Source organism: Callorhinus ursinus, unplaced genomic scaffold, assembly GCF_003265705.2.
Source record: "Callorhinus ursinus isolate GAN/ISIS: 27379988/994484 unplaced genomic scaffold, GSC_fseal_2.0 scaffold106, whole genome shotgun sequence".
Classification (NCBI taxonomy): Eukaryota; Metazoa; Chordata; class Mammalia; order Carnivora; family Otariidae; genus Callorhinus; species Callorhinus ursinus.
Genome location: NW_027397168.1, coordinates 550,481 through 575,904, shown reverse-complemented (window position 1 = coordinate 575,904; position 25,424 = coordinate 550,481). Strand labels below are relative to the sequence as shown.

Genomic DNA, 25,424 nt, shown 5'->3' with positions numbered 1-25,424 from the left:
GGGGGCCCGTCGGGGGACACCGCACAAGCCTGCGGGGTGGAGGCCGGGGGCCCGTCGGGGGACACCGCACAAGCCTGCGGGGTGGAGGCCCGGGGGCCCGTCGTAGGCAGGGCCGTGCCTCGACCTCCCTCCTGCCATCACCAGGGTTCCCAGCGTCCATCTTCCACGTGGGGAGACAGAAACCCGACTTCGTGACTGACGCCTAACCAGGCTCCTAGGCCACAGGCGGCCAAGCCCTCAAGGCCGAGCGGCCTGTTCCTTCAAGCCCCGCGCACGGCACGGGTCACGGGGCAATGCCCGCACAAAATGGCGCCGCGCAGAAAAATGTAGCCTACTCGCAGCGCCCACCCCCACCGCGGGCTGAGGCGCTGGCGCGGGTGACCGCGCACACCTTATTTGCATATACAAAACCGACGAATTTCGTTGGCTGCGAGGCGCTAGGCCCGCGCTAGGCAAGGACCCCATTGGTTACTCTCCATTCCTCCCCGCCCCCTGGCACCGCCTTCTCCGCCAAGGGCTGGCGCGTACGAGCCTCGTGACGCCGGTCTACGGTTGAGCCTCCCTATTGGCCAGTCAGCCTTCCATCATCAGTTTAAACCCCCGGAGTCTCGCCCACCCTTGCCCTGTCCCGGCTCCGCGGCCGACCGTTAGTCGCGTGCGCGATTTCCTGGGCGTCAGGGCACGCGCGCGTACGCCGGGCCGAGGAGGCGTCTCATTCAAACGGCCCAATCAGCGATCGCGTTGCCCCGCGCGTCTTTTCTCTCTCTACCCTCCCTTCTCAGCGCCCCCATTCTCCAGGGACCCCATTACGACCCCCGCGCGTCCCCATTGGCCAACCCGCCGCTCACCCCCCTCCCCAACTTCTCCTCCTTCTTCCTGCAGCTTACGGGAGGGGAGCGAGTGCCTCGAACGCCGAGGACCGTGCGCGGTGACGTCACGGATCGAGGCGCGCCGCTCCGGAGCCGCGGGGGGGGTGTGGTCTACGGGTGGCTATAAAAGGGCGGCGGTGCGCGCGCGACCGGCTCAGTGCGGCCGGGCGCTCGGGGCGGGCGGGGTTCTAGGCGTGCTGCGCGGCGGCCGGCGGAGGAAGCGGGGAGTGGAGCGGGGCCGCCGGGGCCTCTCCAGGGCCGCAGCGGCAGCAGTTGGGCCCCCCGCCCCAGCCGGCGGCCCGGAGAGCGCAGGAAGGGGGCCGGGGGGACCCGCCCCCGGCCGGCCACAGTCATGGTGAGCGCGGAGGCCAGGCCTGGGAGGGGCGGTCGGGGTTCCCCCCTGGAGGAGGAGGCGGGGTCTCAGGAGCCTCTCGCGGCCGGCCCGGGGAAGTGGGGGGCCCGCCTGGGGTCCCGGGCCTGGAATGGGCTCACGGGCCTTCCTGGAGGCGGGGCAGGAGCGGAGCCTGGGCGGTCCGCAGGTTCCCCAGCGGGGAAGGCCCGGCTGAGTCCCGGGGAGGACTCAGGGGCTTTGTGGCTCGCCCGTGGGTGTTACGAGAGCAAGGACGCTCCGCCTCCGTCTCCAGTCCCGAGCTGGGGTTTCGAAAAGGGTTTCACCAAGGTTAGGTAGGGAAGGGGACCGAGGTAGGCCTCGGGCGTACCCGGAACCATGGGGGACTATGCTGGACGATGAGCGAGCTTTGGATGCTTCTTGTGAGGGTGGACCCATCCGCAAGCCCCTTCGAAGACCCCCCCCCCCATTTCTAGTGGGAGGTCAGCTTTGGACGGCCAAGTATACTGGGTGGGGGTTCTGGGACTGCAGGGTCAACACCAGCGTGGCCACTGCGTCCTTAGATCCTGCAGGAGGCCCCAGCTCGGCCAGCTACTCACCCCTTTTTCTCTGTGTCCAGAACTCCAATGTGGAGAACCTGCCCCCCCATATCATTCGCCTGGTGTATAAGGAGGTGACAACGCTGACCGCTGACCCGCCTGATGGCATCAAGGTCTTTCCCAATGAGGAAGACCTCACTGACCTGCAGGTCACCATTGAGGGCCCTGGTGAGTGTGGGATTGAAGGAGGAGTGTGCTTAGAACTTTCTTCTCTTCAGTGCCAGAGTAGGTCAGAAAGACAGACAAATAGCATAGGGTTTCACTTATACGTGGAATCTAAAGAGCAAATGAACACACCAAAAACAGAACAAGAACAGGAAGCCCCCATTATAAGTTGAGCTCTGCCAGGTGCTGGGGACACAGCTGAAGTGGTGGTGTGCTGCACAGAGACCTCTTACTCTCGGAGCTCACGGTTTGCAGGGCAGGACACCACAAATAACAAGTCATCGCGGATATTTTTGCTGCAGGTAGTGAGAAAACCCTGACCCCCGAGAGAGCATTTAAGGGGCGCCTTGCCGGGGTTCCTCAGATGGGGGTTCTCTGGAGGGTGGGCCAGATGACCGCAGACTCCTTGCTGCTGTGCCAGGGGTCCCCAGGACAGGGCAGAGGACAAGCCAGATGCAGCGTCTCAGGAGGGAACGGTAATAACTGAGTGATCGTACGTGGAGCCATGCGGTGATACAGTGAGTTGTGTCTATGAAGTAAGCCAAGGGGTGCCACGGGCGTGTGGTGGAGGAGCTGGTCAGGGGTGGGACAGTGGTGAGGGTGTCAGCACTCCCCAATAGGCCAGGTCCGGAGGCAGGCACTCTGAATACTTAGTAGATAACAGGAAGAAGAGACCGATGAAGCTTTTAGGGCTTGTAGGAGTCTGGAAGGAGGTGGGAAAGGAATCCGTTGGTGGATTTCAAGCAGATGTGAAGGCTGCAGTGTTCAGCTGACGGGGAGGGGGCAGTCAGGAGACCATGGACCACTGGCGTTGGGTGACAGGTGAAGTGGCTTGGCTGGACTAGGGGTTGGGGTCAGATTCAGGAGGTCACCTGCCCAGGTTACCACGGAGGGATGTGACAGGGGCATGAGGAACAACTGTGGGTCTGGAACCACTCCTCGTTTTGTTGTGAGGTGAGCATGTCGGGGGATGAGAACCATTCATGGAGATGGGCAGACGAGAAGACCATGGAGGTTACAGAACAATCCCATCATTTGTCTGCGGACCTTCCAAGTAGACGGTTTTCCAGAGAGACAGTGGTGGGGAGTGTCTGCCCTTCTTGGGAAGGGGACGTGACTGGGACACTTGAAAGATGAGACATCCAGGGGTGGCTTTGGGGGTCCCCTGGGAACCTAGCCCCATCCCACTCTCAAGAATGCCTCAGTCTGGTGGAGGAGGCAGCAGAGCACTAGCCTCATAGCCAGCCTGGAGACGAGGCTTTGGGGGTTTTTTTGTGGTGCCAAAGAGTCCTGAGCCTCCTGACCGAACCCCCTCTCCCTTACTGCAGAGGGGACCCCTTATGCCGGAGGCCTGTTCCGTATGAAACTCCTGCTGGGAAAGGACTTTCCTGCCTCCCCACCCAAGGGCTACTTCCTGACCAAGATTTTCCACCCCAACGTGGGCGCGAACGGTGAGATCTGTGTCAACGTGCTCAAGAGGGACTGGACGGCTGAGCTGGGCATCCGACATGTGCTGCTGGTGAGTTCTGCGGTGGCCCAGGCGCCTCCCTCCTGGACGTCCCACTGATGTCTGAGCCATGGTACACGGTGTCTGTCTGAAAATCAGCCCTAAAGGAGTTCGGGGCTTCCGTGTAAAAATCCAGGTTTCCAGCTGGAAAGTCCTGGAAGGATTGGCAGTGCTTGAGCCAGGACGCTTAAGTATGGTTGTCCAGGGTGCATGGTGCCTCGGGCACCTTTGCTGTAGAGCAAGCAATGGGTTTGTATCCTGGGACGCTTTCCTGATGGTACATGTCAGCATGCGGTTAGGGGTGTTGCTCTTTCCCAAGCCAGAGTTCATGGTATCATCAAATTCGACAATCTAAAGTCTGTAGTTCGTTAGTTATGCGGTAGTCACCTCTGTGGTTCTAGAATATTTTCACGAACTGTCATTTGTCAGCCATCAGTGATTTGGCCCGCTGGGGACGTTTTGTGTTGTAAGCGTTGTATCTAGTGGGGGCAGACCAGCAGTGCTGCCTGACGCCCCCAGAGAGCTGTGTCAGCTGAGCCAGCATGGAGACGCCCGTGATCCCCACGGGCCACCAGAGCAGTTAGGTCACCTACTGGCTCCGTCGGAAGAGCAGGCGACTCGTGATCTCTGGGGCGTGAGTTCAAACCCCATGTTGGGTGTAGAGCTTACTTTAAAAAAAGAAAAAAGAATTTCTTAATGGCATCGCTGAGGGGCCCTGGGGCAGATGGTAGAGGGACGGGGAAACCGAGTTTCCTGCAGGGCACGTGGGGAGGCTTGAGCTCCAAGGTACACATCCTACTCTGTCCCTGGAGTGTCAGCCGTGGCTGCTGGGGACCCTGGAGAGGAGCTCATGGAGTGACTGTCCCCGGTGATCCCAAGGAGCTGCAGTGTGTGAGGAGCTGCAGGTGGGGCCTCTGGCTGTGGGGTCAGGGGAGCCGCTCTTGCCTCGTTGGCAGGCGAGAAAGTCTTGTCACCTGATGGAGGCCAGGCATGTTTTGGGCATTGCAGGCTCCCTGTCACAGTGGCTGACGTGGAGGTGAGATAGACAACCAGGGTGTAGGGGCCACCGCTGGTCCAGCCAGACCCACCTCAGGCTCCCCCAGGGCTGCCCGCCACACCTATATGGAGTCTATGCAGTTTGGGCTTTAGTTTGCTCCTCCGTTAAAAGGGGTTCAAGAAGGGGTACTAGGACTGGCTCCCTTCCTAGATCTCCCTCTGGGTGCTCAAGTACCGGCCCCCCAGTGGGCCTATGCAAAGGTGAGGACACAGGTGTGAGCGGGGCCAGAGTTGGCTTGGGGGAGGGTGTTGAGAGCAGAGAACACCAGTGTGGAGCCCCTAAGGCTGGATTCCAGAGGCTTGGGGGGCCCCCGTTGGTGGCCCCAGCCCTGACCTTGGCCCTCTCCCCACAGACCATCAAGTGCCTGCTGATCCACCCGAACCCTGAGTCGGCCCTCAACGAGGAGGCAGGCCGCCTGCTCTTAGAGAACTACGAGGAGTACGCGGCCCGTGCCCGCCTGCTCACCGAGATCCACGGGGGCGCAGGAGGGCCCAGCGGCGGGAGCGCCGAGGCCAGCAGGGCCGTGGCCAGTGGGGGTGCGGCCCCCTCCACTGACCCCATGGGCCCGGGAGGGGCCGACGGCCCCATGGCCAAGAAGCATGCGGGTGAGCGGGATAAGAAGCTGGCGGCCAAGAAAAAGACGGACAAGAAGCGGGCACTGCGACGACTGTAGTGGGTTTTTCTCCCAGCTCTACCCCCCCCCGACCCCGACCCCCGACCCCCAACGCTGTCTCTAAGTTATTTAAATTATGGCTGGGGTGGGGGAGGGTGCGAGGGCACTGGGACCTGGATTTGTTTTTCTAAATAAAGTTGGAAAAGCAGCTGCTCTGCCTCCCAGACACCCCAGGACCGCTGCCTCAGCCACACTGGTCCCCCTGGCCCTTGAAGTGCATGCGTGGACTTGGGGCGCGGGGCATGGCAGGCGTCAGCCGTGGGGGTGGAGGGAGCCCCGTGTCCCAGCTGAAAGTGGGGGAGCTGGGCCTGCTCTCCACCACATTTGCCCTTGTTCTTTCCTGAAGTGGGCGTGTGACTTGGCAGGCTCCCTGCCCGGGACAGCCAGGTGACAGGTGTGGGCCCAGCTGCCGGCAGCTCAGCACCTGATCCAGCTCAGGGTGGCAAACCATGTTCCATGTGTGCTTCTGCGTCCCAGGCCTCAAACGACGCCCGTCCAACCCCTTCCTGTTGCTCTGTGGTCCAGGCATGGCGAGCTGGCCACTCTGGTTTCACTAGCGAAGACCTCTGCCAGTCCACATCCCCAGCTCTTCAAGCTGATGGTGGGTTTCAGGTCCTCGGCTCTTGAGAGCTGCCTGGGTTACTCCCCTGTGGGCTCCTCTCCCCGCCGCCCCTCTCAGCCTCAGGCGCCCCACTTAAGGGCCAGGTCCTTCAGATAGGCTCAGCTGATGAGGTGAGGCCACCCAGGTTCTGTTTAACCCCGAGTGACCTCATCATAGAAACTGACCTGTCACATGGGCAAGTTCTGCCCCCCACACACATACACTCCAGGGCAGGGCCAGGAGACATGCGGCAGGTTAGCTTCCTGTCCCATCCTGTTTGACTGCAGGCCCTTGTACGTCAGATTTGTTGGGGCCAGAGGTGAAGGCCGCAAAACCAGAGTGGTGGAGTGGGGACGAAGAGTGGGTCTTGGCAGAAACTGTTGAAGGCACAGAGGCTTTTAAGATTTTGACAGCGAGAGAGGGAACACAAGCAGGGGGAGTGGGAGAGGGAGAAGCAGGCTTCCCACCGAACAGGGAGCCCGATGCGGGGCTCGATCCCAGGACCCTGGGATCATGACCCGAGCTGAAGGCAGACATTTAAAAATAGCCACTCAGGCGCCCCGGCGCAGAGGCTTTAAATTGGCTTATTGTCCATTAACAAAAATGTTGGTCCTCTCAAAAAAGGATAACGGAAAGAGAAAGGAAACCGTATCTACATTAAAGACTTGTACATGAACTTTCATAGTTGCTTCCTTAGTGCTCGATGAAAAATGGAAACAACCCCAATGCTCAACAGATGGAGTAAAAGAAACTGAGTTCATAGAAGGGAATACCACTCGGCAAAAGATTAACCCCCAAAAGAGCACGGACAAACCTCAAAAATACTCTGTGCTAGGTGAAGCCATATTCAAAAATGTACAAAATACCCGAATCCACTTAGATGAGATCCCAGAACAGGAAGTATGGCTTTAGTGCCTGGAAGCAGGGCGTTGGCCATCTGGGATCGGGGAAGGCAGGCATGGGGAGCTTTCTGGGGTAAGGAGCAGGTTCCAGACCTCGATTACACCGGTGGTCACACAGGTGCGTAAATGTGTCAGAACTTCAACTATACTTTTTATTCTTTTTTCAGATTTTATTTGTCAGCACACAAGCAGGGGGAGCGGCATGCAGAGGAAGAGGCAGGCTCCCCGCTGAGCAGGGGGCCCGATGCGGGACTCCATCCCAGGACCCTGGGATCATGACCTGAGCCGAAGGCAGACGCTTAATGACTGAGCCACCCAGGTGCCCCAAAACTTCAACTGTACTTAAAATAGGTGTGTTTTTGTGTAAACTATATCCATGAAGTTTATTTAAATATTTTAAAAATCAACTTGTTTATCTAAAGTAGATGGACGATAAGTCAGTGGGACAGAAGGTATTTGCAAGACCTAGAACCTAAAAAGACTAATCCAAAGCATATAAAGAGCCCTCACAAATTAATAAGAAAAAAACAAGAGTTGGCAAAAGCACTTAAACATGTCACAAAAAGAGGAAATCCACACAACTGCCAAACACATGAGAAGATAGTCTTCACGAGTACTTGAGAAAATGCGGTGTAAGCTAGAGTTGGTAGGACTCCACTGCCACGAAGCAGAGAAGTTTGTTTAAAGTCTACCAACACCAAGTGTTGACGAGGTCATAGAGCCTCGGACACCTTCACATGCCCCTGGTGGGAGCATGTGACGGTGAAACACGCGTGGAAACTTGGTAGAAAGTGGAAAGTACGCACCCCTTACTTAGCATCCTTGCACATATGCTGCAGGCTTTCACCATTTGTCCTAATTACAAGTGGTACACACACAGTCACACGTTCAAGAAACAACGCCTAGAACAAAAAATGGAATTACCACTGCTTCTAGCAGCATGGAGAGATCACAGACGTCACAATCAGCCAAACCAGCAAGTCACGAAAGATTGCCACAATTTAGATGCCTTCGTGCACAATGCCAAAGCAGGCGAAAATAAGTCGTACTGGGGCGCCTGGGTGGCTCAATTGGTTAAGCATCTGCCTTCAGCTCAGGTCATGATCCCAGGGTCCTGGGATCGAGTCCCGCATCAGGCTCCCTGCTCAGCAGAGACTCTGCTTCTCCCTCTCCCTCTGCTCCTTCCCTCTGCCTGCGCTCTCTCTCAAATAATCTTTTAAAAAAATTCTGGGGGTGCTTGGGTGGCTCAGTCGTTAAGCATCTGCCTTTGGCTCAGGTCATGATCTCAGGGTCCTGGGATCGATTCCCGCATCGGGCTCCCTGCTCAGCAGGGAACCTGCTTCTCCGTCTGTCTGCAGCTCCCCCTGCTTGTGCTCTCTCTCCTCTCTCTGACAAAAAAGTAAATCAAGATTTTTATTTTTAAGTGATCTCTACACCCAGCAGGAGGCTTGAATTCAACCCTGAGATCAAGACTTGCATGCTCCAACAACCCAGCCAGCCAGGTACCCCTATACTGCAGAATTTTTAAAACACAAACTCATTATGTGTGAATATGGGCTGATCTTCAAGCTTGATTAAGTGAACAAAAAGCAACAATGCGAACAGTGCATATGATATAGTACCATTTCTGTTCATTTTTTTAAAAAGATTTATTTGAGAGAAAGTGTGAGTAGGGCAGAGGGAGAGAGAAAGAATCCCCCGAGCAGACTCTCCACTGACCATCGGTCCCCACGGGGGACTCGATCCCACAACTCAAGAGATCATGACCTGAGCCAAAACCAAAAGCTGGATGCTTAACTGACTGAGCCGCCCAGGTGCCCCTCTGTTAATTTATTTTAAATTTTTGTTTTTAAGATTTTACTTGTCAGAGGGAGTGTGTACAAGCGGGGGAAGGCATCCCTAAATTTTTCTTTAAAATAGGATACGTGTCAGGATGCCTGAGTGTCTCAGTCGGTTAAGCGTCTGCCTTTGGCTCAGGTCATGATCCCAGGGTCCTGGCATCGAGTCCCATGTGGGGCTCCTTGCTCAGCAGGGAGCCTCCTTCTCCCTCTGCCTGCCACTCCCCCTGCTTGTACTCTCTCTCACAAATAAATAAAATTTTAAAAATAGGATACGTGTTGCTTGCTCACATATGAATTTAATGCTCTGGAAGGTCACATTGGAACCTGGGAATACTAATTGCCTCAAGGAAGGAGAGCTTGGGGTACCTGATGAATGTTACTCTTTCAAAAAACAAATGCTTTTTTTTTTTTTTTTTTTTTTAAAAAAAAAGTTTAAACAAAGGGGGGGGTGCCCTGGTGGCTCAGTCAGTTAAGCATCTGCCTTCAGCTCAGGTCATGATCTCAGGGTCTTGGGATCAAGCCCTGAATTGGGCTCCTTGCTCAGCGGGGAGCCTGCTTCTCCCTCTCCTTCTGCCCCTCCCCCCGCTTGTGCTCTCTCTCTAGCTCTATCTCAAACAAATAAAATCTTTAAAAAGTTTCTACAAAGAAACAGCTACCTCTCATTCCTGTCTCCCCGACACCCAGTTCCCTTTATCATGGACAACCAGTGTTACCAGGTTCTTCTATATTTTTCCCAAGAAATTCTACACAAATGCAAGCAAATTTAAATATTTGTTCCGTTAAGCCAACACCCTTTTATTTTCCTCACAGCACACAGTGTCCTGCACACAGCATGCCGCTCCTTGCTTTTTCTTCTTTTCTCTAAGATTTTATTTGTTGGAGAGGGGGCGCAGAGGGTGAGAGAGAATCCCAAGCAGAAGTCCGTGTCGAGTGCAGAGGTGGATGCGGGGCTCCAGCCCAGGACCGCAGATCATGACCTGAGCTGAAATCAAGTCAGATGCTTAACCGACTGAATGACCTGAGCCACCCAGGCGCCCCTGCCCCGTGCTTTGTCAACGACACCGGAAGTCTTGGAAGTCTGTGCACAACAGCACCTCCCTGCTCTTAGCTGCCTAGCGTTCCATCATACACATGTGCCACGATTTCCGTCACACGTCCTGTTCTCACTGACCAACAACGCCAGAACGAATAACCTTTGGACATGGGCCAGGTGGCACACAAGGGAACAGATCTTTAGAGCAAATCTTAGAAGTGACATTAACGTGCCAAAGTGTACATTCGTTTTGTACAGATGTTGCTGAATTGTTCACCATGCGGTTTGTACCGGTCTACGCTCTGTCAGCAATTCAAGTATACCTATTCCCCCATGCATGCACTAGCACTTTGAGCTCTACCTAAGATGTGGGTTTTTCCCAGTCTGAGAATCATAAACCATCTTAGAATTTTATTTTATTTATTTGAGAGGGAGGGAGGGAGAGAGAGAGCAAGCGAGAGCGCAAGAGCAGGGGAAGGGAGAAGCAGAGTCCCCGCTGAGCAAGGAGCCAGGATCATGACCTGAGCCAAAGGCAGACACTTAACCTACTGAGCCACCCAGGCGCCCCATCTTAGAATTTTTCCTCCAAAAGATTCCATTTATTTGACAGAGAAAGACACAGTGAGAGAGGGAACACAGCAGGGGGAGTGGGAGAGGGAGAAGCAGGCTTCCTGTGGAGCAGGGAGCCTGATCCCGGAACCCTGGGATCATGACCTGAGCTGAAGGTAGAAGCTTAACGACTGAGGCACTCAGGCGCCCCTATCTTAAGAATTTTTTTAATAGGCTTTTTTTTTTAAGAACAGTTCTGGATTTCTGGAAAAATTATGAGGACAATACAATGTTCCCTATTGCTGCCTCTCCCATAAATACTATATTAAATATAGATGCTAAAACAAATATGCTGGTTCTGCTGGGAGAGAGCCCAGGGCCAGGGGTGAACACACAGTAGGGGCTGACTCAGCAGGCTGCTTGAACCCCACATGTACACCTGGCAGGTGGATATTTATAAAGTTTCCAAAAAAGATAAACATGTTGCAGAACCAGGGGCTGGGATCCTGGGGTCCCTCTCGCCCTGGATACTCTCCTTCCATTGGCACATCTCCAAACCTCATGCATGTGCCATTCTCATAATGAAACACTTTCAAAGAATAGATGATTTTATTCCAGCAAATGACTACAAGAGAAACGAAAGGAACTCAACACAATTGTTGGTCAGCCTGGATCAGAAATGCTGCAGAGGATGCCATGACATTCTCTCTCCCTCTCTCACACACACACACACACACACACACACACCTTGGAACCACAGGCTATTGGGGGGTGTGGATTTAGCACAGGTGTTCAAAGTGCTCTGGAAAAGCCAAGCATCATTTTGCTTGCAGGCAAAGAGTTATAGACCTGGAAAGTCATCTCAGATGGTTTGTGTCCATCTGTTCAAAATAACTCATAATAGTAAACATTCATTCATTCATGCAAAGATTTGCGGGCATGACACACCAGGCCTTTTCCTAAGCTTTTTGCACACTGCATCCCCTCGACAGCATCAGGAAGCCAGGGCTGTTGCTATGCACACGTCACAGATGAGGGAACAAGGGCACAGGGAAGTTGAGCCATTTGCCCAAGGTTGCACAGCCAAGGAGTGCAAATGCAAGCAAATTTAAATATACAGAGAGCCCCAACCTATCTCCTGTGCCAGTACAGGTGGAAATATAATCCAGGCCAGCCCCTGCCATGAACAGAGCATGTCTCAGCCCCGAGTCCCCAGCGCCTAGTGATGCCACGTAGGAGCCACCAAGGGTATGCCCTACACTCAATTTTGCAAGCATTCCCAGGGCTAGCACTGGAGACAAGCAGCAAACAAAACCAGTCTCTGCTTTGTGGAGCCCTTGAAATAATCCTTTCACATATGGGGAAACTGAGGCATCGAGAGACTAGGTGACCCACCCAAATGCCCACAGCTGGGAGCTGGCAAGCCTGTCCTGACCAAGACAGCCCAACTCCTGTGGCTGCTTTGAGCCACTAGCTCTGATGGGGAAGGTGGGTGGCAGGCTGAGGGGGCAGGGTGGTCTCTCAGCAGGTGTCATCCCATTGCCTCTTGGCCCCACTGTTTCCACTGAGAAGTCAGGTGTCAGTCTTGGGGCTCCCTTGCATGTGAGTCATTTTTCTCTTGCTGCTTTCCAGATTTTCCCTTTGTCTTTGGCTTTCAGCATTACTGTTATGTATCTCAGTATTTGAGGTTTACTTTTTTGAGAGAGAGTCAGTGTGCAACTGGAGGGGGGTGGAGGGAAAGACAGAATCCCAAGCAGGTTCCATGCCCAGCACAGAGCCTGACACAGGGCTCCATCTCAGGAACCCCAGATCATGAGCTGAGCTGCAATCAGGAGTCCGATGCTGAACTGACTGAGCCACCCAGGTGTCCCTGAGGTGTTTTATTTCATTTTCCCTGTTTATCTGTTTTCCAATTTCCATGCCAACACACATCACTGCGAGAAAAAGGTTTGAATAGATGACCCCATGCGAACCACACCTCCCCAAGTTCTCTCCTTTCCCAGGAGGGAGGAGTTGGGAAGCTGAGGCCTGGGGAGGGGACACCATGTGTCTGAGTCCAAATGGCACCGGGGACTCCAGTGCAGAGACTCAGGGTAGAGACCTGCTCCCTCCATCCACCCTTCTCCTGGTTCTAGCACGCAAGTGGCACCCAGATGCCTGGTGTGGCCTCCCAGCCCAGCCACCCTGATGAGGCCCAGTGCCTGAGCCCATGTCACACAGACTGAGGTCAGGAGGGGTCACACAAGGCGGGAGGATTCAAATACTTCTCTAGAAGATGCCAGCAACTAGCAGGACTCCACGTGGACCGAGGGCTCCAGGGCAGAGAAGAGACACCACCCAACCGCCAGCATCAGAATGAGGTGGGCAAGCAGAGGGCTCACGGCTGTGAGCCTCAGACCTCATTTCTTCAACGTCCAATACTTATCGAGTATCTTCCAAACGCTGGGGCCCTAGACCAAGTCCTGGCTCACCAGCACAGGGCATACGTATTAGATGGACATCAATGCTGTGGACAAAAGTAAACCTAGGGTGGAGAAAGGGTTTCAATTTTTAATGGACTGATGAGCAAAGAACTCACTTTCAGCTGACATTTAGTAGGGTGCGGCTGAGTCTCACTGCTGGGAAGCACCTTCCAGGGAAAGGAACAGCAAGTACACATGCCCTGAGGCAGACCTGGCTGGAGGAAGGAGGTGATGTGTAGGCTGGCTTAGGCAGCCATGGCCGAGGACCTGCTTTTCATTTGGAGTGGGATGGGAAACCTGGGAGGGTTCTGAGCAGGCTTAAAGCCACTGGACTTAGTTCCAAAAGGATGCCTCTCCATCTGGGTTGAGAAAAGACCCAAATGAGGCAAGGGTGTAGGCTACTGCAGGAGTCCAAGCAAGACAAGAGGTTTTGTGAGGAAATAGGTCAGATTCACATCTGCAGACTGAGGAAAGCTGGAGGCAAGAGTGTCTACATCAGGCTGTGTTGGGGTGAGCCAAGGCAGCCCCTGGAGGCAGGGCTCCTGCCCCAAAACAAACGGGGCCTCTGAAGGAAGATGCCCTTGGCCACAGAGCTCTGGTGTGGGGATGGGGAACAGGCTGCTGTCTCAGGACATGGTCTCCAGAATGGTAGGGCCCAGGGGTCTTCTCAACGCTGATCCTTGATCCATGGCATATTGGCTGGCACATGGCAGGTATGCAGGAAACAGGTCAAAGCAGTGACAGTGGAGACCCTTTCGCATGGGAGCCTCAGTGACTCCATCTGTAAAGTGGGAGTGACACCTGCTCTGTGGTGTCCAGGTAGCTGGGATGAGAAATGGCCACAAGTATGTACGTGTCCGTGAGTACACACACAGTGCTTACCTTCCAGAAGACAAAACACTGAGACCTACTGAGCACTTGCCATGGGCAACCCCTGCTCAGCCCTTTGCTTTCCTTAATCTGAATTCTGACAAGAGGTACAGAGAGGTCCAGTTCCTTGCCCAGAGCCACACAGCAACGTACGACCCCATGAGACATCACCAGTTTTCTTAAACACCGGGAGGCAGGCAGGCAAGGGTAGGAAACTGGGAGAACCTATTCTAGCTCCCCGGAATGGGAGACAAGATCTCCTGGGGAAGATGGGGCATGGGGGTGAAGGGCAGCAGCAGCAATGAGTGGGGGAGCACTGCGGTGGGAGTGTCCGAGGGGCAGAAGTGGTGACTGGGAACAGAGAGCAGGTAAGGGACGCAGGCTGGGGGACAGACGGAGCCAGGAGGAATGGGGCACTCACAGTCCAGCAGGGGCAAACAGCTGGCCGTCCAGGTTCCTAGCCAGGAACAGGCTGTTTAAAAGTCTGGACCCGGACCCGTGAGGACTCCGGAGCTGCGTCCATGCCCAAGACAGCAGCTCCTGCTTCACGGTGGGTACATTCCTGCCCCACAGCTCTGTCCACTTCACTCCTGGAGGGCCTAGTCCTTAATCCCTGGGGGAAGCGGCCCCAACCTGCTTCCCACTTCTGTCAGTCTTCAGCCCCGCCCCCCCCCTTCGCGGGGTCCAGAGCCCAGTCCCAGGCAATGAAGCCCCACACAGCACACCCTTTCACGTGCACAGGCCACAGGTGCCGCAGGAGGCAGACCCTTGGCCTGGATCCCCAGCCCTTAGATTTGGGCTCCAAATGGTCTTTCTTGAAACAGTCATGTATCCACAAAGAGACTGGGATTGTGAGGACCATAGTGGAGGTTCCCTGTTGAACACAGACTCATCTGCTGCATGGTCACACCTCTGATGTGTTCAACTCAAGAACCTGGACCGAGCCCCATCCCTGAGAGGCAGGAATGCTGGGACAGAGCTCCCCTGACCCAGACCTGCTTCCTCCAGTCCCAAGACACTATGACCCGTATGGTAACAGCAGGGGGGGGGGGGGGGTGGGGCAAGGCGGCGCACCCCACACGGGGCAGAGCCCCAGGATGGCACAGGAGGGAGGCCCAGATGAGGAGGCTGACATCTTTATTGCTTTAGAGGCAGGGGCAGGTGCTCAGGAGCTCTTGGTGGGGCGGGCCCGCTTCCTCTTCACCATCACAGGCTTCTGGCTGCGCAGGATGGCGCTGGCTCTGCGAATGGCAGCCTGGACAGACAGGTAGAAGGCTCAGCACACCCGCCCACACCCGAGTGTGGGTCCAGCCATCAGCAGAGACCCTCCTCATAGGACGGGCCAGGCTCCCCCAACCACTGCTGGTCCCCACTCACCATGCGCAGATCTGGGCGGTACTTGTTCTTGCGGATCATGTGCCGGATGCTGCTGAGGGTGGCCCGGGCATTCTTGTTAATGGTGGTTCGAACGTAGGAGGTGGCGGGTTTCCGCTGGCCTGGGGGTGGTGGTGGGGGTGGTGGCAGGGGTGAGTCTGATGGTGCACTCTCACCCTGGGAACCTGAGCCCCTAGGCTGTGAGCCTGGGCAGGCCACTCCCTGCAGTCGGCCCCATCCACCCATTTAATGCCCCAGGCCAGGCCCGGCCTTGAAGCCTGCAGTGGATCTTCTTCTATGTCCCTGACAGAAGGTTCATCAAGTCATTTCTCAGAGAGCAAAACAGAAGCAACAGAATGAGGACTCCTCATCCTGTCCAAAGCCACAGGCACAAAGCGGTGATCTGACCACAGCCTGCCTGCCTGACTCCAGGGCAGGACACTGGCCAGGCAGCAAGTGCCCATGAGACTGTAGCTCTGGTCTCTTCCTGCCTGCCCTCCAGGGCCCAAGCTACCCTGTGTGGAACAAGGGTCTGAAACAAGCTTTGAGGCTTGGGCCTGGATGCTGGAGAGCCAGGAAGGCATCAGGGAAGGCCAGGGTGAGGAAGAGCCCTGCAGCAAGCACCTGCCTCCCCCCCATCCGTGCACAGGTGGGGCCTGGACCCCACTGCCCCTGGATTAGGAGGAAAGCACCCCTTCCTTGTGAGCAAAGCTGCGGGCCTCACTCAGGATGTGAAGTAAGACGGAGTCTATGGGGTCTTGGCGAGACTCCTGTGCCCCAAATAACAGGCGGGGAAGGTTTCACCCAAAAACCAAGGACCCTTCACCATACCAGTGACTTTCAACGTCGGTCTGGACCGGTCCCTGAGCCCAGACCAGGAACACGGTCAGTCCAGTTCCTGACAGCCCAGGAGAGGCCACCCCACAACCCAAGATGGGCAAGTGAGGTTTTCAGGGTCCAGAGCACCAGAACGGTGTTCTCAGAAGCGTGAGAACCCTAGGAACTCACTGGTGAGCTGACAAGGGAAGATAACCCCCCTCCAGGGTGGACAGGAGTCTGATCAAGAGCCAGGTCATGGACACTGCTGTCCCTGCACGGGTGCTGGGCTCCAAACCCAAACAGAAAGCAGCCCTAGGGCGCCTGGGTGGCTCAGTCGGTTAGGCGGCTGCCTTCGGCTCAGGTCATGATCCTGGAGTCCCGGGATCGAGTCCCATGTCGGGCTCCTTGCTCAGCGGGGAGTCTGCTTCTCCCTCTGACCCTCCCCCCTCACGTGCTGTCTCTCTCTCTCAAATACATAAAATCTTAAAAAAAAAAAAAAAAAAAAAAAAGAAAGCAAGCAAGCAGCCCTGATGAGAGAGCAGGAAAAACCCCAGGGAAAAACAAGGCTGGTGGGGCCACGATAACTCAGAACTCAAGCCTACCTGCCTCCAAGCTCCTGGGTCCCCACGACCCTTTAAGACACTAAAGGCCCGTCCAGGGGGGGCGGGACTCGCGGGAGCTCTCCTGAACGCACACAGCAGGCCAGGGGTCCAACTACGGCTGCTTCAAACGGACGAGCCTGTCCGTCCTCACCAGTGGGAGCCAGGGGGAAGGCCCCCCCCCACCCGTGGGGCCCCGGGAACAGCTCCTGCGCCTGCCGCGCTTCACGGATTTCACCGGGCCAAGCGCCCTACTGGAGCCCCTCCGGCCGGCCGGTGCAGACCGGTAGGTGCTCACCGGATCGCCGCTTCATGACCACCACCACGCCTTTCCCGTCGGCCGCCGGCTCCACGCCCACGGTCTTGCGGTGAATCAGCCCGTTGTAGCGGAACGAGTTGCGAGCCTTCAGGTTGTTGGGCTCCTGGGAAGGAGGGCGCACCGGGGCCGTGAGGCGGGGGCGGGGGGGGCATCCGCCCCAGGCCCGGGGCCCGAGCCCCACTTACAGTGCTGTAGGTCTGCTTGTTCCTCTTGATCAGGAAGCTGGAGCAGTTCCGCACGACCATCCACTGCAGGTGGGCGGACATGGCTGCGGCTGCGGGAAGAGCGGCAGGGGAGGTTGTCAGAGCGCGCAGCGGGCCGCCGCGGAACCACGCGGCCCCCCCCCCCGCGCAGCAGGGGCAGGGGCGTGACCGGTCACCGGGCCAGCAGGGGTGCCCGCAGGGCGCACGGCGACCCCAGGCGGCGGGCTGAACTCAGACGGGGGATGCAGGGGGAGAGAACGTGAGAAGCCGCAGCGACCTCCGGCGGCGGGCTCGGGGGGCGGCCACAGAGGCCAGGCAAGGGCCAGGGCCAGGCAAGGGCAGAGGCGCCGGGCCTCGGGAAGATGAGGCAACCACGCGGGCGACGGAGAACCGCGCGCTCACCTCCTCTCACTACGGCAGCCGGAGACGGAAAGAGACAAGCAGGGGGCGGGACGACGGCTTTAATACCCACACGCATTTCCGCTTCCTCTGTGGGCATGCGCACGCCCTCGCCTGTCCCCGCCTCTTCCCGTCCGCCTCCGAGGCGGCTCGGTAACGTTCGGCTATTCCGCCAGCCTGTCGCCTATCGCTCGGAGACCTTCGGAACTCTTCGGCTAGAAACCCGAGGGTGTGTTCTCGGAGGCGGAGCGCCACCCTCCCGAGGGACCTTCGTGTGTTTTCGGAACTGCGGCGCTGGATTTCCGAGTGCGTCCGGTTCGAGAGGCCCCAAGTCCCCTTCCCCAGGGGCTTCTCTCCAGCGCTTTACACAGTATAGGCGCTCAATAAATATTTGTTTTACAAATGAACGTACGGATGCCTGAATTACTTAGGACTAGCTCCAGGGTCTTCGGGTGCTTCCGGTCTTCTTCGCAAGCTCTCGGCTGTTCCCGACGAAGGCACGGAGGCCCTCTCGGGCGTCTTCGGAACCCCTCGGAGACGCCCTCCCGCTGGGTGGCCGCCCTCTTTACTTGGCTCAAGCCCTTTCGGGTCTGTTCGGAAACACTCGTTTTCCATCCGGCCACGTTCGGAATTCTGTGGCTGATCCCGCCGGCGTCTCGGGTCGCCCTGCCCACGGTGATCTCAAACGGCTTAGAGTCTGGAGAGGAGCTAGGCGGCATCTCCTCGCAGACTTCCACCCCAGGAGGGGGCGTAGATCCCCTCCAGGAGCGAGTCGTTTGGAGGGGAAGAGATTTACATGGGAAAGGTCTTGGCTCCTTCCGGGGGCCGTGGCTGCTGGCCTTTCCCCCGTCCCCCCCGCTCCGGTCTGCCCGCTGCGGCACCCCATAAACTGCCCGGAAGGTTACTTTCTGTTGTCGCGGTCCTCTTAAGGGGCGGGAGCCCCGCCTGATATATCCGCGGGTCTTCAGCCCCCGGCAGCACGGGGCTGGGCGCTTGGGGGGCCTCCGGAGGCCCCAGCTCAGCAAAAGGAACGGCATGGCCGCTGTGGCCCCCACGAGTGCACCTGATCTGTGGCTGTGTCCGGGAGCTCCGTGAGGGCGGGGGCCTCGTCTGCTCCCTCCCTGCTCGTGGGCTTCGCCCCTAGTGAGTCCCGGCCGTCCAGACGCACTAGGAGAAGCCTGGGGGACCGCCCTGCCGCCCCCAGCACGGCACCCAAATCTGGCGGTGGCGCGCAGAGTGCTGGGAGAGCCACCACTTAACCAGGGGCGTACGGGCGGCCCCAGGGGGCAGGCAATGAGTGAGAGAAATCTCAGCTCCCCAGAGCCCCGTGTTTCCTCCACTAGAGCGCCCTGCCTGCTGACTCTGCGTCCCGGGGCTCTGGGTCCAGGAGCCTTGTCTGATCCTTGTTTTTTGACACCCCCCCCCCGTCCCCACCGCGGGGCTTGGGGCGCGGGGGGCCCCTGGAGGCAGGCCCTGAACAGAAACAACGTCCGGGCTCCCGCAGCACCCCACGCTGCCTCCATTAAGGCACCCTGAATTTTTAAAGGTATTCCGTCTTGCTCCTTGGTGTACGTAAGGCCCCTCCCACCCTTATCCGGGAGCCGGGCTGCCCCTAGCATAGGCCTCGGAGGGCCAGGACCTGCCCAGAAACCAAGGCCAGGGCACCCCCCAAGTCGGGCCCGTGTGCACCCCAGCCAGCTCAGGTGACCAGGCCGGCGCCGGGCACACCTGGCGCCGTCCCCTGACCCCGCCCCGGGCCGGGCCGCACCCCGGAACGTTCTCTGGGGGAGCCAGCGCGGCAGAGCAGGGCCATGGCAGCGGCGCCTGCGGTGGGCGCCCCGCAGGGGCCCCCGCCGGGTGCACCGTCCCCACCGGCCGGCGCGCGAGGGCCGGCGTCCGGCCTGGGCCGCTGCCGGATGGCGCTACTGCTGGCCGTGGCGCTGGACGTGGCGGGCATGGCGGCGCTGCTGACCGGCGTGTTCGCGCAGCTGCAGGTGCGCGGCCGCGACTTCGGCGACCTGCTCATCTACTCGGGCGCGCTGCTTGTCTTCCTGAGCCTGCTCGGCTGGATCCTCTGGTACACCGGCAACATCGAGATCTCGCGCCAGGAGCTCGAGCGCGACTACGGCCTGCGGCCCTCGACTCTGGCCCGCCTGGCGCGCAAGCTCTCCCGCCGCTGGTCCGCGCCGGCCTCCTCCTCCTGCCCGCGCGCCGCGCCCGGCTCTCTAGGAACGCGCCGTGCCGCCCGCGCGCCCCCGCCGCCCGCTGCCGGCTCCCGCCGCGTGCGCCTGCAGCTCGCTACGCTCGAGGCCGGGCCCGGGGCGGCGGGCGCGGGCACCGAGTGAGCCCGAGGTGAGGGGTGGGGCAGCGAGTGAGGCGGCAGGGAGAGTTGGAGAGAGTTGGAGAGGCAGGGGGAGAGATGGACAGACGGGGGGAGAGATGGAGAGAAGGGGGAGAGATGGACAGACGGGGGGAGAGATGGAAAGAGATGTGGGAGTGGAAATAGAGAGAGGAGAGATGGAGAGATGGGGAGGGAGAGGGACAATGGGGACAGAAAGACAAAGGACTAGATCAAGATGAGGGAGGAGAGCAGCAGGGCCCAGAGGATGGCGCCTTGGACAGCAGGCATGAGCACAGACATGGAAGAGACCGAGCCCTTGCCCCCCAGATGAGGCCTAGAGAGCCACTACCTGCTCGCCCCCACACTTGGAGACCCCGCTCTGCACCCCAGCCCCCAGGAGCACCAGGTCCCACTTAATCCTCCCCCTGTAGCTGCGTCTCGGGGGTCACTGCTAGTACCATCCCCATCCCAGCAGAGGACATCGAGGCCCAGAAAGGTGCCACCTTTTGGCCAAGGGCACACAGCTAGGATTCTTCTAAGAGAGAGGGAAAGAGCGAGAATATACCAGGAGTGTGAGACGCAGGGAAAGCTTTGCTGCTCATTCCTTCCCTTTTCTCTCTCCTCTCTGTCTTCTATCCCATTTCCTAAACACACACTCTCCAGCTTGCACTCCTTTGCTCAAACACCTGCTGTGGCTCCCTATTGCCCTCTGATTAAATCCCTGCCACTCACTGTGGGCCCCACATGTTTCAGCCCCACATCTCCTGCCTTCTTTGCAGTTATGATGGCATCCCTCAGTCCATGGACGGCCAGGCTGTCCCACCTCAGTTGGCCTCTGTTCATGCTCTCCCCTACGGCAGGAGTGCCCTTGCTGTCCGTTACTCCACATGGAAAGCGTCCCTTGTGTCCATTAAGATCCAACGCCACTTTGCAGCCTTTCTCTGGGTCTCCATATTATCTGAGTTACCCCCGTTATTGCTTCTTATCTGTCTTGTGTCTCTGCTGGTACTGCCTCTCCTGCTGGACAGAGAGCACCCTGATGGTAATGCCTGAGTCTCTGGTGTCTTCATTCTTAGCATTGCTCTGCAACAAGTAAGCTCAGGAAGTCAGAGAAGCGTGACTGGGTCGGTGGGTGGATGCGTGGATGGACGGATGGGTTGTTTGACGGGTGGATGGACTGGCTGATGGATGAGTGGACAGACTGGTGAATGGGTGGGCAGATAGAGGGATGAATGTTCAATTGGTGGATGGATGAATTGGATATGGTAGACTGATGAATTGGTAAGATTCATCAGAATTGGGGAACGGGTGGTTTGGACAGATAGGAGGATGGTAGCTGAGAGAATGGATGGGTTAGCCAATGGGTAGATGGAGAGGAGGAGCAATGTCAACAATGGGTGAGTGACTGACTCAGTTTCTTGAATGCAAGTTCCGTAAAGGAATGAAATCCTGACATGCTAAGACCTTCTCTGTATGTGATGAATTTAACTTTTCTCCTGTGCATCCAGAATGGGACTAGTTATACACCCTTCTTCATGAGAACTGAGAAAATAGTAACTCCAATTATCAGCTGCATTCTGTAGCTCAGAGGAGGAGACGGGTTTAAGACAAGATGTATGTGTAGATGAGGAGGCATCAGCTCACACAAAATTTGGCACAGAAATTAGAACCACCCACCAGCAGTGAAAATCCTTTACCTTGCCCAAAAGTCTAACACAACTGGGCGGATCTCCTGCTGGAACCACCTGCGAGAAACGTGGGCCAAGCTGGCTGGAGTGTAGGCCCCTCTTCGAATGAAGATAGGCCTGTTCAAACCCAGGACTCCTTAGTGGGCGGGGTGAAGTGCTTCCAGCCCATGAAGGACGGAGAACTTGAATTTTAACAGAGGGACCTGAAGATTCTGGCTCGGGTCGCTCCCTTCCCCCTTCTGGGACCAAAATGAGTGGAGTAGACAGACAGAGCCACCCAGCAGAAGCCATTATGTTTTGTTTTCTTTCGCTGTGTCTGTCTGTCTCCTGTGTCTCTTTGTTTCTGTACCTGTCATTCCCTCTACATATCTTCTTCTGTCCTGACTTCCTGTCTCTCCTTCTCCAGCTTGTACCTCTGGACCCCAGTGAGGCAAATACGCTGCAGCAGATGGGGGCGTGGAGGGGTGGAGGAGCAGTTGAGCAGGTGTGTAAGTCAATGTATGAGGGACTAAAGCAGGAAGAAAGGGCTCCCTTCCCCTGCCCCTCAGGCCGCTGGGCCGGGGGCCCTGGGAATGCATGGGTCTTGGGAGGGGTCCTGCACAACCACTAACCCCACCCTTCTTCTTGCAGACGGACCCACGGACCCACCTGTCAGGACTGGACTGCGGTGTACAGTTGTGCCCACCATCATCTGGGCCACCAAGATGTCTACCTGTCCACCCCATCCTCCCCTGGATAAATGGCTCTGCCTCATAGCACTGTGTGTCTGTCTGGGAGAGGGACAATACTGGGGCCAGGCCACACCTGCAGAGGGGCCACCCATGCCCTTGGGGACCTTGAAGCCCAGCTTCACACTGGCCCTCATGGAGGGGCATGGGAGAGTGGTGCCAGGATCTTGAGTCCAGACCCAACCCTTCAGTCCAGATGCCCCTCAGCCTATGCCCCTCGGCTGGTATTGGGATCCTCCAAGAAGCAGACAGAGGGACAAATTAGACTCACAAGGTATTTATTGGGAGGAAGTACCTTTAAAAAAAAAGATTTATTTATTTATTTTAGAGGGGGAGGGGCCGAGGGAGAGGGAGAGCGAGAGACTCTCAAGCCAACTCCTGCCAAGCAAGGAGCCTGGCAGGGGGCTTGATCTCATGACCCTGAGATCATGACATGAGCCAAAATCAAGAGTCCGCCCCCGCTGAGCCACCCAGGCACCCAGGAAGGAAGTATTTATGGAGGGTACTTGGTGTGGGTGTGGCACCTGAGGAAGACAGGAGGGTTGGGCAGCACACGTCTTGTACTGCACACAAGTCCAGGAGAATTTCCACCCAGGCACTGGAGAGTATGAGGGTAATGTCGTCCACCGGAGGTGGCCCACGTCCCGCAGGGAGCCCTGCCAGGCTCAGGCATCGGTGGGAGGCATGGCACCGTGCTGGCGGAGGGGGCAGGATCCCAAGGGTCCACGGCGGAGGCTGTCCATCAGTGGTGCTCCCGCAGGAGAGCTGCAGGCCACCCCCCACTGACCCACCCCTCCCTGGTTCCAGACCCCACTCAGCCCAGAACCCCCATGATCACAGCCCAGTTCCCGGCCCCCTCGTGCGCGCACACACACACGCGGACACACACGTCCCTGCCCCGGAGCTCATGAGCCCTCTGCCCCCATGGTTCTTAGAAAAGAGACCACGCGTCTATATGCTATGTCTGTATTGAGGGGCCCCCCCAGGGGTGCCCCTAATCTTCGTCCTCTCCCGCTTCTGTTTCATCACCCCCTTCTGTCGTCCCTTCCCCTTCAGTGGCCCCTGACACATCCGTGGCTCCCTCCAGAGGAGGGGAGTTTGGCATGCTGCCAGCCGATGACTTTTTTTTGCTCGAAGTCCCCCGGTCCTTGGATAACAGAGAGACGGTCCTTGACAGGTCACATTTGCCCTTTAAGAACACTGGAAGGTGCAGCATATCACGGCGCTTGGCCCACCTGACCGGGAGGACATACACTCAGCCTTGACCGTCTGCCTGCTCCTCTGGGGGTGCGGGAGCCCACCCTCAGCCCCAACCCCACTTGCCAGAACAAGCAGATGCTGGAGATCAGGAATAGGAGGCCTCCACACGTCCAGCCCAGCGCCCACATGTGCTTTCTCCGCATAGTTTCTGGGCAAAGGAGGCAGGTTTGAGACCCAGGAGACTCAGCTGCCCCAGGGGCCCAACTTCCAGGCACTCACCATCTGGCCGCTGGTGGTAGCAGACCCCGTCACGGTAGCAGCATCGAAGACGCAGACAGAGATTGGGGTTCTCGATTGCTGCCTGGCCCCCACAGCTCTCCCGGTCCCACACATCTCCCTCACAGCCTTGGGACCAACCACAGTGGCAGCTGTGTCACAGAGTCTGACCCGAGAGCCTCAGAACCCCAGGGTCCCAAAGTCAGGCTCCGGAATTGCCTACCTAGTGCTTACTCTGTGCAGGAACCAGGAGTTCAGGCCCCCAGCCCCTCCTCCCTCAGACCCAGGAGTCCAGGCATCCAGCCCCCTCCTCCCTCAGACCCAGGGGTCCAGACCCCAGCACCCTCCTCCCTCAGACCCAGGAGTCCAGGCATCCAGCCCCCTCCTCCCTCAGACCCAGGGGTCCAGACCCCAGCCCCCTCCTCCCTCAGATCCAGGGGTCCAGACCCCAGCCCCTCCTCCCTCAGACCCAGGGGTCCAGGCCCCCAGCCCCTCCTCCCTCAGACCCAGGATCAGGCTCCCAGCCCATTCTCCCTTTGGACTCAAGAGTCTAGTCTGGGCTCCTTGTCCTTGAGGGACCCGGGTTTCATCCACTGCTCACTCCATGGATAGAAGAATCCCTGGATTCCATTCCCATCTGTGGAGAAAGAGGATTGGTGTTGAAGGGGGCAGTTATGGAGGCTGAAGAGGCTCCCTGTTCAGCTCTCTGACCCTCTCTTCAGCCCCCTCACCTACTGAGCCCTGCATCAGCAGGAAGAGGCTCAAAGCTGGGATCCCAGAGCCCACCATGTTGCCTCCCCAGACCCTTGGGGCCTCTGTGGGGACAGACCTTGAAGGCCATCACCCCAGCAACCAGCTGGGCCCCACCCACCTGCCCACCCAGCTTTCAAGGTTCTAAGTTCTGTTGCTAGGGAGCCCCCTTAGCAGTGGAGAAGGAGGATGGGGGGGGTCACACTGGCCTGGTCATGCCTGGTTGTGAAGAAGTTGCTTCCTGGGCGCCTGGGTGGCTCGGCTGGTTAAGCGGCTGCCTTCGGCTCAGGTCATGATCCTGGCGTCCCGGGATCGAGTCCCGTATCGGGCTCCCTGCTCAGCGGGGGTCTGCTTCTCCCTCTGACCCTCCCCCCTCTCATGCTCTCTCTCTCTCATTTTCTCTCTCTCAAATAAATAAATAAAATCTTTAAAAAAAAAAAAAAAGAAGTTGCTTCCTCAGCAACCAGACAGAAGGGTCCATGGGGGTGGGGGTGGGGGCCTGGGCATAAAAAGAGCCTCCTTAGCAACTTGGGCAGAAAGTGGGTGGTGGTCTAAGGCACCTTGTTCTTGCCAACCAGAGGACCCCAAGAGGTGGGGCCTGGGAGACCTTCCTGCCAAGGAATCCCTCTGCTTAGTAACCTGAAGCCTGCAGGGCAGCTCCAGGTGGCCCAGAGTCTCCTGAGACTTCGTTGCCAGGGGTCTCCCCCCTAGCAGCCAGGGGCAGGGGGGCGCTGAGGCTCACTGAGCCCCATTGTTAGGGAGGCCTCCTTAACAACCAGGTGGCCTAGGAGGACAAGGGGAAAATGGGGGGGGGGCCAGAGGCCAGAGCCTTTGCTCAGGAGTACTCCTGTCCCAAAGGCTCTCTAGGTCTCCCAGTGGAGAACGGGTCGGGAGTGTGCAAGGGGCCACGAAGATGTGAGGGCTGTGAGTGTGGCCGTGGGCAGGAAGACCTTTCTCCCTAGGCCTCGGTCTCTCCACCCACAAATGGGGAAAGGGGTCCACATGGAGGTCCTCAAGCTTCCCATTTGGTTCCCCTTAGTGGTGGAGGAGGACAGCTGGGGGGCGGGGTTGGGACCAGGATCCCTAGTTCTCTCAGGTGAACCTCTACTCAGCTTTGCAGTACAGTGAGGAGGGGGCTTTCTGGGGCAGTGTGGCTTTGGGGTCCGGACTCCTGGGTCTGAGGGAGGAGGGGCTGGGGTTTTGGACTCCTGGGTCTGAGGGAGGAGGGTCTGGGGGTCTGGACTCCTGGGC

The 25,424-nt window shown here is 57.7% G+C and overlaps 4 protein-coding genes across 4 annotated transcripts; 2 read left to right on the top strand and 2 right to left on the bottom strand.

The window, feature by feature from the left end:
* The first annotated feature begins 1,015 nt into the window (after positions 1-1,015).
* Positions 1,016-8,975, top strand: UBE2S (ubiquitin conjugating enzyme E2 S). Its single transcript, XM_025848961.2, has 4 exons — positions 1,016-1,224; positions 1,838-1,985; positions 3,311-3,501; positions 4,899-8,975. Exons 1-4 carry the CDS (start codon positions 1,222-1,224, stop codon positions 5,217-5,219), a joined length of 663 nt encoding a protein of 220 aa, XP_025704746.1. The 5' UTR covers positions 1,016-1,221; the 3' UTR covers positions 5,220-8,975.
* Positions 8,976-14,597: 5,622 nt separating this feature from the next.
* On the bottom strand, positions 14,598-16,918 carry RPL28 (ribosomal protein L28). The gene is made up of 4 exons (XM_025849223.2): positions 16,774-16,918; positions 16,568-16,691; positions 14,855-14,973; positions 14,598-14,732 (listed from the first exon to the last, which is right to left on the bottom strand). The coding sequence occupies exons 1-4, from the start codon at positions 16,852-16,854 to the stop codon at positions 14,643-14,645; spliced, it is 414 nt and encodes a 137-aa protein (XP_025705008.1). The 5' UTR covers positions 16,855-16,918; the 3' UTR covers positions 14,598-14,642.
* Positions 16,919-18,649: 1,731 nt separating this feature from the next.
* TMEM238 (transmembrane protein 238) lies at positions 18,650-21,974 on the top strand. The gene is made up of 2 exons (XM_025848830.2): positions 18,650-19,542; positions 21,850-21,974. The coding sequence occupies exon 1, from the start codon at positions 19,002-19,004 to the stop codon at positions 19,533-19,535; it is 534 nt and encodes a 177-aa protein (XP_025704615.1). The 5' UTR covers positions 18,650-19,001; the 3' UTR covers positions 19,536-19,542; positions 21,850-21,974.
* Positions 21,975-22,594: 620 nt separating this feature from the next.
* TMEM190 (transmembrane protein 190) lies at positions 22,595-24,320 on the bottom strand. The gene is made up of 5 exons (XM_025848829.2): positions 24,155-24,320; positions 24,025-24,060; positions 23,427-23,552; positions 23,271-23,355; positions 22,595-23,182 (listed from the first exon to the last, which is right to left on the bottom strand). The coding sequence occupies exons 1-5, from the start codon at positions 24,210-24,212 to the stop codon at positions 22,942-22,944; spliced, it is 546 nt and encodes a 181-aa protein (XP_025704614.1). The 5' UTR covers positions 24,213-24,320; the 3' UTR covers positions 22,595-22,941.
* Positions 24,321-25,424: the final 1,104 nt, after the last annotated feature.